The sequence below is a fragment of the Prinia subflava genome, chromosome 1 (genome assembly GCF_021018805.1).
Source record: "Prinia subflava isolate CZ2003 ecotype Zambia chromosome 1, Cam_Psub_1.2, whole genome shotgun sequence".
Lineage (NCBI taxonomy): Eukaryota > Metazoa > Chordata > Aves > Passeriformes > Cisticolidae > Prinia > Prinia subflava.
Window position 1 is genome coordinate 38,065,348 of NC_086247.1, and position 16,606 is coordinate 38,081,953.

The 16,606-nt window shown below is 42.0% G+C and overlaps 1 protein-coding gene across 1 annotated transcript; it reads right to left on the minus strand.

Annotated features, from left to right (window-relative positions):
- Positions 1–799: 799 nt before the first annotated feature.
- SDCBP (syndecan binding protein) lies at positions 800–16,220 on the minus strand. The gene is made up of 9 exons (XM_063393681.1): positions 15,982–16,220; positions 11,613–11,693; positions 8,721–8,799; positions 6,077–6,186; positions 5,603–5,761; positions 4,436–4,611; positions 3,055–3,226; positions 2,410–2,501; positions 800–1,519 (listed from the first exon to the last, which is right to left on the minus strand). The coding sequence occupies exons 2-9, from the start codon at positions 11,661–11,663 to the stop codon at positions 1,465–1,467; spliced, it is 894 nt and encodes a 297-aa protein (XP_063249751.1). The 5' UTR covers positions 11,664–11,693; positions 15,982–16,220; the 3' UTR covers positions 800–1,464.
- Positions 16,221–16,606: the final 386 nt, after the last annotated feature.

The window sequence follows — 16,606 nt, forward strand, 5'->3', positions numbered from 1 at the left end:
CAGCAGACTGATCCCCAGACCAACAATTGCCTTGGAAAGATTCCCCCATAATCATTGCTGAGCATAATGTCAAATGATGTTGAATTTTCCTTTGGCCAGTTGGGGTCAGTGGTCTCAGCTGTGCTCCCTCTCAGCCTCCTGCTCCCTGGGGACAGGGGACAGAGTGAGAAGCAGGAGAGACCTTGACACTGTGCACATACAACTCAGCAAACACCCTGCTGCATTATCAGCCCTGCTTAGGTCACAGGCCTCCAACACAGCCCCACACCCACTCCTACAAGAAAATTAACATCATCCCAGCCAGACCCAGCCCACCCAGCAAGCTGCAGGCAGCTTTACAGTCAAATTGCAACTCTACAATTAGTAGATCTTGTAGAATAGCTGGCTGCTGTTCCATATGTTAAGCCTAGGGTGTAAAGAGACTTGGAATCATCAGGCTTGGGTTGGAAGGGATTTAAAGATCACTTAGTTCCCAACTCTCAGCCACAGGCAGGGACACTTTCCACTTGACCAGACTGCTGGGATCCCATCCAGCCTGGTCTTAAACACTTTGAGGGATAAGGCATCCACAGCTTCCCTGGCCAACCTGTTCCAGTGTCTCACCACCCTCACAATGAAAGTTTTTTTCCATTTAACACATCTTATTTTAAATAGCCTAGAGCTACCCTTCTAAGACATTTCAATTTTGAAAGGAGTAAGCTTTTTAAAATATTTTACACTGCATTTCCTATCTTAGTTGTTGGCTGAAACTGACCTCGATAAATCTGTTTTAGTCTTCTTAAGCATGTACACACACAGGTTGTAAAGTTTTGGTCATTTATTTGGTTATGTCTGAATCCTTAAAAGAACATGGTTAAGGCGAGAGATAAGCATATTAGTTACAATTCATATAACAAGTAATAAAAAGATTTGAGTATCTGTACACTAATTAATGCTTACTTACTGACTGATGCCTTGAGCTATATTCAGCTAGGTGGCATTTTTGTGTAAACAGTATTTACTAGAACAAAAAATTAACTAGTGCTAGCCTTACTTCTAATACGCTATTTTAAATCTACTCTTGCAAACAAAAAGCAGTAAAAATACTCATTTGTCTTAGATGTACAAAGCACAGCATTGTCCTGGGTAACAACATGTAGCTTTGCAAGTGATACCTGGTTCCTTTAGTAGCAATGGCTTATAGTAGTAGTAAGCTAAATAAAAGACCTACAAGAAAGTCATTACACAATTGGAATTTCACATTTGTCAAGCATGTAAGGCTGCAAGTTTTACAGTGTGTGAATACACGAGATATGTTGAACGGTGACATTCCCAGCCATTTTAGATGCAAATGCTTGATGCAGCATATCTTCTCTCAGCCTCCAGAAAGGCTCATGTGCAGAAGGAAGAGATCACTGAGTATAATAGCCCAAGTTTAGTGGAATCATCATTATATATATGTACACACACATCCATGGTGCAAGTTTAGACTTCAGGAACAGAGTGATCCATCAGGCTCTTCATGATGCTACTTGCCATCCTAAGGAAAAGGAAAATGCATTCAGGTTTGTAAGATAACTAAAGAAGACCACTTAAGCTTCTGCTCACAGTAGCTTTGTCATTGCCAGTCCCTTAATACCAGACAGAAGCTGGACTTTCACTCTGCTATTTTTGACAAGTTGCTACAGACAGCTGCACCAAACTGCACCCTGGGATGAAAGAGAAGCCCACAATACTGAACATTTCTACTGGCACCTGAGCTGTGTTGTTGGTATCTTTCAGGATATGAACAAGTGTGCAACCAGAGTACAAGCACAAGGTAAGGAAAGCAGATGGAAAGGTGGCTGTTAGACAGAAAACTGCTTTGTAGAAAGAGGATACCAAGCCAAGGGGGTTAAACGACAACAACCAACCAACCAACCAACACCAACCAACCAAACCAGGAAGAAAAGATTCAATTACACCTGAAGCATTATTAATGTTTAGCAACTTCAAAAATATTTTTGCCAGACAAATTTAGTTATAGAAAGCCATTGTTGCTAAAGGATTAGGAAGAAACCCAAAACTATCCTGCCAAGAATCACTTTTAGGCCACAGGAATTTGTTGCACTACAAACAACATTTTAGTTACAAAGTAACAAATACTTGTAGTATCCAGTTCTCAGAAATTCAGGTTCTGTCAAAAGAAGTTTAGAAAAGGTTTTTTCCGGGGAGGAAAAGGCAGAGGATCATCACAAACACAGAACGGGTTAAAAACAGCACCAGCACACACCAATTTGACCAAAACATCAGATTAAACAAATTTTCAGGCACCCCCACCTCTTCTCCAGTCTTCAAGTAAAGTTTGTAATTAGGTCTTATCGTGAGTACACTTTATAGTCACTGTTCACTTGGTTGTAATTAACAGCATGGCTGCTTTGTATTACCTACCTCTTTATTATATAGTCATAAATACTGGAAGGCATGACAGTGATGGTCACTACATTTCCAGCTGTTGCCAAGATGTCTGCAACCTGCGAGTCCTGTTGGTAAACAAGAAGTCATACAAGCAATGTAACTCAAACTGACTAAGAAAGCAGCAGCTCAAGAGCTTTTTCTAGTATTTCACGTGGCTTTGAGACTCCCCCCCAACTCTCTGTTTGGAGCACTCAGCGTTCAGGACAAATCACTGAAACTGCAATGCCACTTTACAGATGTTTAGTTATGAGTATCTGGCATGAACTCGCTAGAGAAGGGACACAGATGTCACACACAATTCCTGCTAAAATCTGATGCAGGTTGGAAGGAGGGAGCTTACCCTTCATTTTGCCAGCAAGGTTGGACTACACATACAAACAGAGGGCCAGCCTTGCCAGTAGAGAATGAGTGGATAAGAATGGGCTGCCCTGACAACCAACACAAAGCTGCACAGAAACCCAAAACATCTGTCTTCCTAGTCAAGTTACACCATGACTGAAGTTTTTCTTTTATGAACACTACACAATATATCACAATATTTTCTCTCTCTCCAAAACACACTATACAAACATAAAAAGCTCACAGCTATCCACATCCCCCACACAGCAGTTATTTTACCTTCAACCCAATTACATTCTGGCCATTAATTTCACAGATGTTGTGCTCTGTCAGAAGTCCATTTCTTGCAGCAGAACTGTCTTTCACTATTGAGGTTATTTTTCCATTCTTGAATATGAAACCGACATGCCCTGTGCTGTCCTTATGCATGGTAATAATTCGTTCAAAAGGTCTAAAAAGACATTTAAAATACAAAGTAATGTCTTCAGTTTACTAAACCACAGAAGAAAACCACATGCTATTTCAACATCTTTAGCTTATAAAAAGTAATTGTACTGTAGGGGACCCAGATATTTTCTATAATGAAAGGTCGTTGGATTTAACTTCATTTTGTTAATACTGCTGTATTTAAACATACTTGTTTATAAATCTTACATTCTTTCCTTGGTCTACAGGTATTTCACCATCTAGATTAATAATAAAAATCCCATACAACATCCATCCACCCACCACCACAACCAAAAAAAGGTCCATTAAAAATTAAGTTCTCTACAGACATTACAAGGTCGATAAAATAGCACAGGCAGTTTTAACAGCTGTAGGTAGACCACAGGATTCTGAGAGTACAAGGCTTCCCCAGCAACCTTTCTACTGCTTTGGGGACAATAAACCTTTAAACTGTGTCCTAAAAAGGCAGTAGATATAGGAAGGGAGTGGCATGTTGGCTACAGAAGTGGCAGAGCAGGGAATCTACTGCCATAGTATCTTAACTCAGTGTTTGAAGTAACTGCCCTGATCAAAGCAGTTGCCCTCCACCGAGTCAGGCTCGGTTCTTATGCAAGAGGGAACATGGAAAAAGCTTTGAGGCATATACTTAGTCACATGAAGTACCATCTGTCTTCTTGAAGCCTACAGGCCTTATGTTGAATCTGACCTGTTGTTACTACATACAATTAGCTACAAGATCATTATTTAAAAACATATTGAGTCATCAAGCATGCTTTCAGTAAAACTGGCATTAATTCCTATGGAAGCAATTGAGTTCATAAAAGCTATCATGCTACATAAAATGCAAATGTATTAATTAATACAGCAAATGTTTTGTTACTATCTTTTATCGCTGACTTTCACTTACACTAAATGAAAAAAATGTATCTGAAAAAACCACAGAACTCTTCAATTCAGAGTTTACATTTAACTTGTGCCATCTCTCAGTCACTAGTTCATCTTGGAAAAATGTTATGCCTCATCATGCCCAGGAAGTTTACAAGTTAGGAACCATTTTGATTGTTCCCCACAAAACGGAACATTTCTGAAGATCTTTACTACTAAAGTATAGACAAACAGATTTTGTTAAACCTGCTCAAGCAAGGGGAGATGCAAACCCCTCAGAATTACTCAGAGATGGACAATGTAAATCCAGATCTGCAGTTGGTTTTACCTGTCCCGAATGATCATTGAAATCCTTTCTGCAGAAGCCTGTTTCAGGACTTTATGTGCTTTATCAGAACTCCATCCTGCACAGTTTTCACCATTGATCTGCAGAACTTGGTCCCCAAACCGCAGACCAGCAAGGGATGCTGGAGAGTTTGCCTGAACTAACTGGACAAATATACCCTACACAAAAGAGGAAAAAAAAAGTGAGGGGAGGAGAAGGGGAAGTTCTTGCTTGAAGACAAAGACCCGTCACAGAACACACAGCTCCTAAAGTTTCCCGTTCTACACAATATCAGCCAAACAGACAAGGCAGAAGGTCTTGCTAATTATATTTTCTTAAGGGGCACTTTTGAAATTTCAGTCTGTTTCTAGATGTGTTTAAAAGTCTGACAGATTATTAATACCAGAACAAAGTTCAAAAACAAGCAAATATGTCTAGATCTCTAAATATGAAAAATAAAAAAAAAACCATGAGCATAACATTAAAGTCTTAAGCAAAGAGGTAAATACTCCTCTGTTTTAACAGGTGTTACAAAACAATTTCTACTCAAAGTACCCCTAAAAACAAAGTAAAGCATATTAAAGCAAATTACAAACACCTTTGGGAGCAAGGAATGTTAAAAAAAACCAAAACTCCACGCTACTCTAAGAAAAACCCATTTTCTGCATTAAAAGAACTGTAGAAAAGTTTTTTAACTCTATATGCTACCTTCGGTACAATTTTTTCAAAACACACAGATTAAATGGCTTAAATAGTTTAAGCACCTTTAATTAAAAAGGAGATACTTCTAAGCTGTGGGCAGTTCTCTGCATACTGTTGAATATTAAGTGTTGCCCAGTGTTTCCACAAAGGTAAAGGCAAGAAGTCCTAAACTGATAAAAAGTATCACAGCAACCATGCAAGGACAACCTCACATTCTAAACTGAAACAAAAGATATAGTATATATTTTTCAGGTCTTATAAAACACATGGCATTAAACTATGGCTGTAAATTCAGATCCTAGTCCAGACAGCTGGAAATCTAGTTACAAGTCTGATGAAGGGCTTTAAAATTCTGGTAACAGATAATAAATCATTATACAGAAAACTATTTTGTGGCCACACACTAATTTCACTACTAATATAGTCCAACAGTAAAATCTCTAGAGGCAAAACAACCTCTACACTTACATTATCAACTGACTTAAGGCGAAGTCCAATTCTGCCATCTTGATCTTTACACAGAATTGCTTCACGGATGCCTTGCTTAATTTCTGCTCTGCGAATTCCAATATCATTTCCAGTCACTGGAGCTACCATGTAATTAGTAGAAGGTCGTGTTACCAGTTGCTGATTAAAACAAAACAGCCAGACAACTTAGTTTCAACTTTTAAGAATAGCTATATGTCAGTTTGTATGAAGTGATATTTTAAAAAAACAACACACAAAATAAGCCACAAGACCAGGTCTCCCCCACCCTCTGCCAACATTGGAAATGGACTGCTCAGTTTCAGAACAGACTAAAGTAGGCACTGCTACTTAAATAATTCACCTCTCAGTCAAGTATGCTACTTAAGGCAAATAATAGTCTGCTCTCTAGAATGCTAGATACACATTTAGTCTTTACACTTTTTGTTTTCTAGAATATGCTTGACTGGTACCTACACCCTGTGGCTGAGCAGCTGCTGCCACTGCTAAGTTCCTCTGCACCTCTTCCTCATTGAGGCTCAGGCCCATATATTGAGAAAGTTCTGGATACAGTCTGGGGTACAAGCCTGCAGGAGAAAAACAAAACAAAAATCAATACATCTTTTGTTTTAGAAGAAGGAGCAGTTAACTGCTTTTACATGCACAATTACTTCAACAAATCTTGTGCTGTTGTAATTATTTAATTGGAAAATTATGACAGAAGACCCACTTGAATCAGACTTGTTATTCTGGCCCGGTTTAGAAGAGCAACCAGACAAGCAGCACTTCTCAGATAAAGAACTTAGAGAGAACTTTCAGTTTCAGTTACTTTATTCACCCTTTACACATACCCACGGTGACATGTTCCAAAACCAACACTGGGCTGCATTCCATGAGGACATGCCTGTAAGCTTACAGGACTTCTGGGCAATTAATGAGAACTACTCTCCACCCCACCCTCAAACCAGGTGCGCTGGAGAACACACACAGAGATCTTCTCCCAAGTTCAAAACAGCACTCGCAAGAGGCATTCATGCCAAGGATATTCCAGATCTGAGACATGGGAAGGTCTCTGCAGAAGCCTCCTGGTTCTAAGGTTCTCATTACAGTCTGCTTTGAGTCTTCATGAGAAAGTGACTTTCTCACAGCTTCAAACTGAAAGGGCTTTATACATGCCTCTCAACAGACAAAATAAATACACACAGCCTTCAAAATATCCCTCTCTACCCAAGCAGAGGGAGGCGCAAAGAGTGGGAGGAAAGACAGTTGAATTCACAGACTTGTTAGACCTTGAGCTGAACAACTCTGAAATAAACTTGATATTGCTCTTGACATTCCACAGATCATTAACTGGTGCCATTTTACAAGTGCCAGTTATGAGAGCTCTTAAGAGTCCCTCTGACATACTCACTAAATGAGTGGGGACAAAAAAGGCTGCCTGGAAAGAGAGGCAATGGAAAGGAGAGCTTTGGAAGCAACCAGACTCCCCAGTATACAAGGCTTAGGTTTCTAGTGTTCATTTATGGGTATAAATGCATAAAAACAGCTATTATAAGAACCCATGTCTGACCAGCAACGGAAAGTAACTTTTCTGGGAAGGAGCAAAAGTCATTGCAAGGTGAATGCCAATATAAACAAGAGACTTTTTTCTTTTTTTTTTTTTTTTTTTTTTGCTCTTTAATACTCTGCTTTGCATGAGAGCTGTCTGATCATATTTTTGGACTTATCCACTAGCTTATAGCTTTATCAATATTGATTAAAAAGCTATTGATTAATAAATTTTCTAATTTTGCTTGTTTTTTCAAGCCCCTAAGATTGTACACAACACAGCACAAGATTTCTGCAGCCACCTAATTTTTCTGTTTTGTTCTTTACTTAAGATCACAACACAGGATGCATCTTTGCTGGCTGAATTACACTCATTTAAAACAGAGAGTGCTCCAAATAACGGAATATATAGCAGAACACAAAAACTCTTGATGTATAGTCTCCTGTTTCTGTCAGGACAGAAGCATTTCCAGTGGGTCTCGCACATCCCATAGATGACGTAAGGCCTTCTTTCGTTTGGGATATATTGAATGAATTATCACTCTTCAGCCACAGAACTCCAGAGCAATACACACACAAACTGTCAAAATTATGTTTTGGTTCCTGCTGGCCAAATACATGCAGGAAAATTCAAACTATGCTAAAAATGCTGCCAAGACTGCTGAAGCAAACTCAAATCTGGTCTGGTGAGGTTAGGCCAGATAAATACCTAATCCAGATAGGATCCACCAGAGGCAACTCTGGTGAGCTATGCAAGCATCTGCCTTAAAGTCATCTTAGACACAGAAGTACCCAGAGGAGAACTGGAGTCAAAGTTCCATCCACCAACTTTAATATCTGATCAGCCAGCATTCCTGACCCCCATTCCAGCACTGCTGCTGGTCTTGATGGGTTAGAAGCTTGAGGCCTTTTTAGACCAAGAGTAATTTAGTAAAGCAGAGATCTAACCTCAAACATAACTGTGCACTTTTGTGGATGTACATGTACATAGCAGAAAAGAAGAAGTAGTACAAGTATAAATCATTCAGCTTTAGATCTGATGGATTTCCCACCACATGTTTGACTCCAAAATCTGCTGGGAGCTTTATGCTGATTGCACAACAAGATTAAGTGCCAGCTTCCTGGACATTTCTCTTGTTGACAGAGATTTGTCTTTTTCCCAGAGCAAACTCATGTGTAAAGGAAAGACTCTGACTCACACTGTCCTCTAAAACTCACAAATACATATGTGATAAATATGGACAACTAAGCATGTGAGGTAAGAGCTAACAGAGCCCAAAGGTACCAACACCAAATCCTGTTATGCTAGGCTCACTTGGAAAACGTTACAAAAAGAGAAGGGTGACTGCTTGTCACAACTTCCTTTTATAAACAAACACTGGTTTTTGACTCCTATAGCACCTTACCAAGGTGGGTGTTGGCATCTCCAAAATGGAAATGTAAACAGGGTAACATTTACTTCCCTTTGTAAATAGGATACCATATTTATAGCTATTTTGGACTGCACTGTTAACTTCAGGATTTCATAACTGCTTTTCACAACATTAGGATTCTATGCAGTACATGAGCTTACCTCCATCACAAGGAATTGGAGCAGAAGCTTCAGACAAGATTGCTGGATTAGCTGGATTTGAAGAAAAGGCAGTCTGAGCCTAAAAGCAAAGAAACTCACATATGTTATCTTCTATATGAAAAAGTAAATCTTAATTATGCACGCAAGAGACTCAGCATTTTATTTTTTCATACTAATTACTAGTCATCTTGAAGTAATGAAGTCAAGCTTTTTACGTGAAATAGCTTCAACACAACATGGTGTAATAGTATCAAAACTACTTTGGCAGATCAACTCCCATCTTCCTCAGAGACAAAGCTACAGTGATAACGCAGAAAGGCTTTCCTGTCAACCTGTTCTGTTTATGTCATCAAGCAAGCTAAAAAGCCTTAAAGGAAACATTACCTTTGTCCAACAAAGCTTATAACTAAGTTTTAAGATACAACCTTGGCAGAGTGTTTTGCAATTACAGTTTTCACCTGGATAGCAGGAGTGTTACTTCTTCACACCATTTACAGACATTATTAGTGAGATCCATAGTTCTTTTCAGGTGTCAAGTTACACACAATCCAGAGTTACTAGTATAATATCTTCTGAAAGAAACAGACCTTCCAAGATGATTTTTCTACAGCACTTGCCACTACAGTGAACACATTAAGTTTTCTCTCTGTATTGCTGACTGGCTTAAGTTGTTAAGTTCTCTTACATTTGTGAGTCAGTTTCCTTCCTTTTGGCCTTGTGTGCTCATGACCAGTGAAAAATACAGCCTTCGAGAGGCCTCTTAAGCATGATGCAAATAGCTATCCCAGTAACTTTCCTGAGGTTGTTTGTCAAAGGTGCGGGGTGCAGGGGGAGGAAGTACTCAATGCATAGTGAAACATTATGCTGAACAGGAGATATAAATTTTCTAATACAACATGACGGGCAAATTACTTCACGATGTTAAGGAAATGCCTAAAAACAGAAGATTTCTCAGTCCTGTACACTCCAGGAAGTTGTCTTTAAAAAAAGGTTTCACAGCAAGAATGAGTCATTATTTAGCAATATCACGTGTATTTAGAAGTACAGGCTCCAACTCACATGATGGACAAAAAGAGAAGGTTAGAATAATATTTAATGTAACAAATCTGTTTGTTTTAGCCAACAGTCACTTGAATCTTACTCACTCACTGCAGATACAGACATCCTTCAGCACTCTGCCCCCTTTTCTCCTAAGAATACTCTCAGATTTATTTAAAAAAGAGAGCATTTTTATAACGCATTTTTTGGGAGAAGGAAATAATTTAGCCTTTGATGCCAGCAGGTCAAGGGAGGTGATTCTCCCTCTCTACTCAGCCTTTGTGAGACCCCACCTGGAGTGCTGTGTCCAGCTCTGGGATCCCCAGCACAGGAAAGATATGAACCTATTGGAGCAGGTTCCAGTGACCACAAAAGCCATCAGAAGATGGAACATCTCTCCTGTGAGAAAAAGCTGAGAGAGCTGGGGCTGTTTATTCTGGAGAAGAGAAGGCTCTGGGGAGACCTTACGGCAGCCTTCTTATACTAAAGGGATTTATAAGAGAAATGATGACAGACCTTTTAGCAGGGCTGTTGCAATAGGACAAGGAGTAAAGGTTTTGAACTAAGAGAGGGTTAGATTTAGACCATATATGAGAAAGCAATTTTTTTAAATGAGGGTGATAAAGCATTGGAATAGGTTGTCCAGAGAGGTGCTAGAGGCCCCATCCTTGAAGACATTCAAGGTCAGGTTGCACAAGGCTCCGAACAAAGTGACCCAAACTATCCAGTGACTCCGTGAAAAGAGTCAGTGAAAATGGAATGGCTTACTGATTACATTTATGACAATTTTCAACTGTAAAATATAAACTCTAGCAGTTGGTCAATAAAGGCCAAAGGAGCATATTATTGGCTCCAGGCTACTCAATTTTTAGTTCAGCATTACCAGACTGTAGATAAAGGACTGTGGTTACATAAGAATGGAGTGGGCGGACATGAGAAGGAAAAATCCCAACATAGCACCCATAACTTCAAAAGCCCCACCCCACACACACAAACAGATGAGACAAGGCATTGCACTTTGGCATAGCACAGGATAGTTAAGAAGCTGTCCTTGCAGTCTGCTTGATTGCTTCCCAATGAAAACAGCCAGGACAGAAGTAGCAGCCACCTTAAAATACACTATAACTCCTTGCTGCTGTTTAAACCAGGAAGGAATGCAGGTTAACTTCAGGAAAAGGTAAAACGCTGAAGAAAGTAAGGAAATTCCTTGTGAGATACATCCATGTCAAATTTCTCCTACAGTTTTTAATCCAATAAAGTGCTTTTCATTATTTTGTTTCACAGATATTTTTTAGCCTGCATCGTGTCTAATAATAAAACTACCAATATTGTTACACAAAAAGGGTTTTGCACAAAGATGATCATCTTGGATGTATTGTGAGAAGTGGTCACTACCACGAAATAGCCAGAGGACAAGTCTGATTCCAGATGGCATTAAGACAGCCAGTGCCTTTTTTTTCTTCTTTTTTCTTGTGCTCAAATGACCACAAAAACTTTCTGCCACAGATTTGGACACTGGGAATGAGATGCAGCAGTCATCCAGTCAGAGCTGAAGTATGTGAAGAGACTGACTATATTCGTCTACTTAAGACCATTTATCTGTACTTCAAAAAACTCAAACATATTAATGACAAATGAACACAAATTAATATATAAAGCAAAATAAATATATCCAGGTGGTAAAATAAGCATTAATCATATTAGATGAAGCTACAAAGTAAACAGGTTGTTTTTTCCCTTTCACGGTGAGATGGTAAAACAAGTTCTCAACTACAATAACTCTACCCTTTCCTGGATTAAATATCAGATATATTATTGTCATCAAAACTCATCTTTTTTCAAAGTCTACCATACCTGAATAACTTTGTCCACCTTCAGATCTTCTAGAGAAGGATAGAGAGACATTTTGATAAGTCTTACTGGGTAGAGGGCAGACTGGAAAAAAAAAAACAAATGGGAAAGCAAACAACAAGATTAGCTTTCAGATATTTACTGAGTTTAAATCCTTAATTCTTTTTTTTAATAAATTAACCATCTAAGTGCTAAATAAGTGTTCTGTGACCTGTCAGTCAGCAGTAAATATATCTGGCACTACAGATGAATTCCATTAAGACTACCCATTTAATCTGTTATCAATAGCAGCCTTTGGCTAATAGGCTTTATTTACTATACTTAGCACTGTCAAAGTTTAGATCTCAATGATGAGAAAACCTACACAGAGAAAGATATTTCACAGGAAGCAGAAAGGCCAAGACGCAGTTATGATGAGGGTTAAGAGGAAAAACCTAATTATCCTCCTCCCAACAGGGACAGTATTTTATATACAACTGGGGAGGCTTCCACTCTGTTGTCCAAAGTATTTAAAAACTTTCAACACTTCTAACATTCCACTGAGCTGCTTTCAGCTGGAATAGAGCTAATGTTCTTCCTAGCACTGTGTTTTGGATTTAGGATGAGAATACTAATAACACACTAACTGTTTATTTGTGTTTATACTAAGTCAAGGGCTTTTTTCTCATGCCCTGCCAGTGAGAAGGCTGGAGAGGCACAAAGAGCTGGGAAGGGACACAGCCAGGACACCAAACTGGTCAAAGAGATACCATGTGGCATCATGCTCAGTATATAAACTGGGGGGAAACCTGGCCAAAGGTCTGGGCATTGGTCAGCAAGTGGTGAGCAGTGGCAATGTGCATCACTCATTTTATATATTCCAACGCTTTTAGTACTTTTTTCCTTCCTTTTGTGTCACATTAAACTACCTAATTACATCAGCCCATGACTTCTCACTTTACTCTTCTGATTCTCTGGCAGGGGGAACCAGCAAGCAATTTTGTGCCGCTCCATTGCTCACTGGGGTTAAATCACGAGATCCAGCAAGAAGCCACTAGAGAAAACTGACTTCCCATATCCATTTGCAACACACTAATTGCAGCAAGAGCCCTGTACAAGCTAGGAAGATTCAGTCAGTGGTGAGTTTCAAAACACAGATTCCAGGCTGGCTCTCATGTGATGTTCAGAGAGCCCTGTGACAACTTATCAGGCAGTCATACAACAAAAAAAAAACCAAAAAAAACCAAAAAAACCAAAAAAAAAACAAAAAAAAAAAAAACAAACCACTTCACATGATATTCCAAGGCACCATGCTGACACCCAGCTCTGCTAGAACCAGTCACCTGACACTTCAAGAAAGCCCATTTTTCCAGAGCTCCTTCACTCACGCTCTCACTGAGATCAGCTGAACTTTTGAAACCCACAATAAAACATTCCACATCAGTATATGGGAACATTTTAGTGAGAGGGTTGGCGAGGGACATAACCAGAAGACAACAAAATGTGATACAGTTTTGCAAGTCACAGAAGGTAGAGAGAACACAGTTAATACAGATTAATACAGAAGTTTTATTATAAGTTTTTGGTTTGGGGATTCATTTTATCATCCAAAGAAAAAAGGTTCTTATTAATGTAGCAATTTAGCAAAAATTTCAGACTAGAAGTAACCATTGCATAAATCCTTGAGCTATTACTTCTTTAAGTGCAGATATGAAGGCCATTTCTAAATGAACACCACACACACAGATGACTAATGTGATACTGCAGTAACACAATAGACATCTCTTCATATTACACTAAACTCATCAACAGCTTTTATGCTTGTTCAGCAGTGCCAAACAGCTCCAGTATCACGTCAAACTGCAATTAAAATTTCAAAAAAGCATGCCCTAAATGTGACAGATCTAAACTGTAAACAGGTGGTCTGTTGTATTACAATAATTAATTGCTACTGACTTTTTTGATTAATTATTGCAACTCTACCAAGCATAGTTAAAGCCTGAAAACTACAAATTAAACACATGCATTTAAGGACAGTTTGAAGTTCTGTTTTAATCCAGCATTGACCTGAAACAATTAAATGCTTTTGCTCATCCGAAATGGGTAATAGCAAATGTAAGCCAAAAACCCTTGGTCAGCTAAGTGGTTCCTGGATGCTCCATTCTGCTGCTCACACCAGTCAAGGCACACAGCATTGGACTCGGCATCTCCTTCTGTGCTACAGCTGCCCTGGCAGATTCAGGTGCTGCTCCCAGCAGTGGCATATGTTCGAAGTCAGCACATCCCTGGCAGCAGGCAGGAAAAGAGGGCAAGCCAAGGACAGTGTGATCGCAAAGGAGTCACCCCTGGCAGGGCAACGAGGGGCACAATAGCAGCACTTTGCAGATGGTGATCTCTGGCACCCACAGAGCTGCAGAGCACAGCACATGGAGTGCCAGGTCCCCTGCCCCAGTGACCAACTTCCATGGAACACCCTGGCCAGCTTTATTTCTCCTCCACAGACCAGTCTCTGCACACAGTTAGTTGGTTTTGTTTATCACAGACAGGCCACCTCAACCTCCCACTAGATAACAAAGAGAAGCACAGTGCTTTCTGTAGAAAAGCATTAGCAAAGTTAAACATATACTAGTGCGCAGATTACATAAGATAACACTCCAGAAGTTTATCCTGCCCCTTGGCAACCCTCTCAGCCTCTCCTCTCCAGCCAAGGGTTAACAAACCCAAGTGTTTGTCACGAAGGATCTGCTGCGCTGGCTCCCTCATCATAAACTCACCAGTTCCTGGTTTTGGTTTTCCAACTAAATAGCCAGAGTAACAGTCACCACGTAACTGCGTTCAGTGAGCTCGTAACTTTGCATATGGCAACACAAATACCCCACGTCAGATAATGTGAGAGCCACAAGAATACTGTAATTAATTTTAAAAAGGATTTTTAAGTAACAATTGCTACCACCAGAGACCATCAGTAATTGCAGGAGAATTGTCCACGACTTCTGTGCAGTGTTATTCACAGTATAAACATGAATTTCAGTTGGTGCTGTAACAGCTTTAGGCACTACGGAGTGGATACCACAAAACGTGAGTCACTACAACCTCCTCTTCTCTCTTAAAAATCGTCACCAACATCAGAATCACCTTCCCCAATCCTTTCCATACTTCCACATACTGTGAAGAGACCATGTGTTTAGGGACGCAGAAGTGAAAACAAAGGGAAGGGCATGGGACAGGAGCTGTAACTCAGCTAGCACCCCGCAAAACCTGGCAGTAAAGACTCGCCTCCCTCCTCAGTACACTTGGCCGGGAAGTGACTGCCCCTGCCAGCACGTCCCACTAAGGAGATCCTGTTTGCCGAAGGGAAGTACCGGGCCACCGATGGCAGAAGTCTAATAAAAAGCGTCACTCGTGACACCCTGAGCCTGCCAGCAGGAAGTCCTGAAGGTGGGAGTGATCCCGAAATGCTTTCGGTGGCGTGGCTGGGAGGAGACGCATTCTTCAGGTCGGAAAGCATGAGCACAGCACAGGAGGGTCCTGTTAAACCCCAATCTGGCCAGCCTGTAGTGACTGCTATCTTTGAAAGTACCAGCAGCCAAAACTGGGGAGGAAAAAAAAAAAACAAAACCAAAACCAAAACAAAAACCGCTGCCCCATATGTCTTCCTCCTGTAGACCATGGAAAAAGTACAGCAGGCCACAGTGCTGGCGCCCCAAAATTCATCTTTAAAGCAGATCGAGGACAACACCTCCCGAAGGTCAGGCTGAGACATTACGAACCGAGGAGCAGTTTCGTAAGGCACGTTCTCCACTAATAACTCAGTATTTCCCTTCTGATACATATCTAATTAGCCCGGGAGCAATTGCCCTCATTATGCGCTCAGCTCCGAAACCTGCTGCCTCCATTTCAGACCTGAAGCAGGGCTCCCCTGCCAGAAAAGGCCCGTCGTACCACTCACCGCTGCGGCACCTTTCAGCCCGTCTCAAGAGAAGTTAACACAAACGCCCGAGTCTCTCCCGTGCAGCGGCCGCGGAGCCCCAACGAGGGGCCAGAAACGCTCCCAAACCCGAGGGCCGGGCACAGACAGTCACACAGGGCCTAATGCAGGCGCTGCTTTCCCTGTCGGGGGGCGGAGGAGCCCCTCGGGCCGGCAGCGCCCCGAGCCCTGCTGAAGGCCCTTCCCCGGCCGGCTGCGGGGAGCGGCGGCCCCGCAGGAGCACGACACGGCCCCGCGGCTGGAGCGGGCACCACCGCCGCCCTCGCAGGCGGCTCAGCGGGGCCGCCCCGGCGCCGGCCGCCCCCTCCCCGCTCCGCCATGCCCGGCCCGCAGCCCCCCGCCCGGCCCCGACGAGCGCACAAAGGGCCGCGGGGAGGGGACCCCGCCCGCCGGCCCCTCGCTTACCTCCGGCCCGGGGATTGCTGGTTGCCGTCCGTCGGGGCCCGCAGGACGGAGAGGGGCGGCGGCAGCGGCTCCCCTGGATCCCGGCAGCGCCGCTATGAGCGGAACGGGGGCGGTGGCGGAACTGGCCCGGCCCCGCGCATGCTCCGGCGGCGGGGAAGGGGCCGCGGCCGGGTTTGGTGGCGGGCGGCTGTGGGCCGGAGGGGCGCCACGGGGGTGGCGGTGGCCTCAGCCTCGCTCCCCTCTGGCCGCTTGTTTCACGTGGAATCTTGGTTGGAAGAGATCTTCAAAATAATCCAGTGCATCCGTCTACCTGGAGCTACCGCAGTAACCACTGAACCACATCACCCAGCGCCAGATCCAGACGCCTCTTAACACCTCCGGGGATGGTGACTCCACCACCTCCCTGGACTACCTATTCCCGTGGCTGAACACTCTTACAGTGAAAAAATGTTCATAATATCCGATCTGAGTCTTCCCTGATTCAGTTTAAAGCGATTTGCTCTGGTGCCTCAGTGTAAGCACGGCAGAAGAGATCGGCCCCCACCTCAGCATAACCTCCAGTCAGGGAGCTGTAGAGAGATGATGTCCCCTCTGAACCTCGCCCTAAGATTTCTTTGGTTTTGTA

What these genes read in the sequence shown, in the direction of transcription:
- SDCBP (XM_063393681.1), bottom strand. Translation starts at nt 11,663, where the DNA reads ATGTCTCTCTATCCTTCTCTAGAAGATCTGAAGGTGGACAAAGTTATT. An exon ending in AGGTGGACAAAGTTATTCAG is followed by an intron (nt 8,800 to 11,612) that starts GTATGGTAGACT and finishes CTTTGCTTTTAG; the next exon opens with GCTCAGACTGCCTTTTCTTC. An exon ending in CAGCTGCTCAGCCACAGGGT is followed by an intron (nt 5,762 to 6,076) that starts GTAGGTACCAGT and finishes TGTTTTAATCAG; the next exon opens with CAACTGGTAACACGACCTTC.